General features: G+C 31.3%; 1 protein-coding gene across 1 annotated transcript in view; it reads right to left on the bottom strand.

Annotated features, from left to right (window-relative positions):
• LOC128249405 (uncharacterized) overlaps positions 1-1,640 on the bottom strand; it is a 15,471-nt gene extending 13,831 nt beyond the window's left edge. Inside the window, exon 1 of the mRNA XM_052972938.1 lies at positions 1,356-1,640. Coding sequence (XP_052828898.1) covers positions 1,356-1,465 — 110 coding nt within the window. The 5' untranslated portion in view covers positions 1,466-1,640. The remainder of the gene's footprint in view (positions 1-1,355) is intronic.
• Between the last annotated feature and the right edge of the window lie 6 nt (positions 1,641-1,646).

Below are 1,646 nucleotides of genomic sequence, written 5' to 3'. Positions count from 1 at the left end.
ATTAATGTGTGTGTAATTTAAAATGTAAATACAATATTGACAATAACAGTGTGTGTCTGACCTAATTCTAAACTAAATCTCCTATTTAGCAAATTTAAGGCTGCCATGTAAACTATATATATATTTAAAATACAATAGAAGCATTTTATATCTTAAAGTTGTTGATATTTATTGCTTGATACAATTTTTTTTAATGTCAAACTTTATTTTACTGCAAGGAATATATATCAATGATTTCTTACAATATTGCATTTACCTTTGGTTTACCTAACAATAGAGTGTTGTAAATTGATTAAACAGAACAATTGATGTTATATCAGTTTTATCTGCAGAAACCTACCCCAGGTGTACACATTTTTCAAATACTTTGTCTGAAACACATACAAAGATATTCAGTCATATGTTGGCAATATTGTTAACTAACTAATATATTTCTGTTGTTTTAAATATTGTGTGAATGTTGAAGGTGATATTATTTCTGTTGTGTTAGCTTCTCAATCTCACTTAACTGACAACAACATCTGGTGTTGAAGGTAACTGTCTCTCTGGAGGTTTCACATATCTGTCTTGGTAATGGTCTCTCTCAATGGTGCTTGATACATCAGGTGGGGCACCATAGATTCCTGAAACATATATGTACATCAACTGAACTTATATGGTACACAAAGACAATAAGTATTTACTGACAGAATTTGGTCAATATTCTCTTCTCTTCTATGCAATAATCTAGAAAACAACTATTATAAAGAAATTAATACTTCACTATACAAACAGATCTGTACAATCTTCAGTACATCAAATGACAATTAAACTAATAAATAAAATTATCATAGTGTTCATTTCGAGCTCACTCCAAAAGATATCATTGGGGGAAATGACAAACATACCAATTAAGATAGAGAAATCAAAGTGTTTTACCTGATATTGCTGGTATTTCTTCATACTGTCTACTTGACCGCTCACTCCAGCACTGTCCACTGCTCTTACGACTGGTCAATGTATCAGTGGGATAGCTAGAAGATGGTCTGTTGTCTCCATAAGATGTCACCTCTATTGGTTGACTGTATTTCTGCTGTTACAGAAAAAAATTGTTCCATCAATTATTGTAATTTTAACAAAATATATTACATTAAAGATTTTATAAAATCTAAGCATTCAATAATAAAAATCACTATTCACGTTACTGAATTGAAATAAATATGAAGAAAGAAACAAACTAACAAGTTACAGACTAAGTTTAAAAATAACGTTTAATATCATTATTCAGTAAATAATTATAAGATTATCAAAAGAGAATCTTAAAACATACCTTCATACTTTTTGGTAAACTTCTGCTCATTGTTGATGTCTTCCAGTCTTCTGGATAGTAATGGCTCCTCGAATGACCATATCTGTCTGATGTCTCTCCTCGATTACCTGACATCACAGGTACACTGTTGTTACCTTGATAGATCAACTGTCTCATCTCATTGCGACATTGGTATGCCTGTTTCTCTTCTGCTGTTCTTTCAGATGAGCTATTTCTCACATTGTTACATCTCACAATACACAGTGTTATAGAAACCACAATAGCTATAGATACTATCACAGCTGCTACTACAATGATAATCAACAATGTGGCATCTATTGTGTTATCACTTGGTAGG

This window comes from Octopus bimaculoides, chromosome 14, assembly GCF_001194135.2.
Source record: "Octopus bimaculoides isolate UCB-OBI-ISO-001 chromosome 14, ASM119413v2, whole genome shotgun sequence".
In the NCBI taxonomy this organism is placed as follows: Eukaryota; Metazoa; Mollusca; class Cephalopoda; order Octopoda; family Octopodidae; genus Octopus; species Octopus bimaculoides.
The sequence above is the reverse complement of the archived record's forward strand: the minus strand, read 5'-3'. Positions and strand labels throughout refer to the sequence as shown.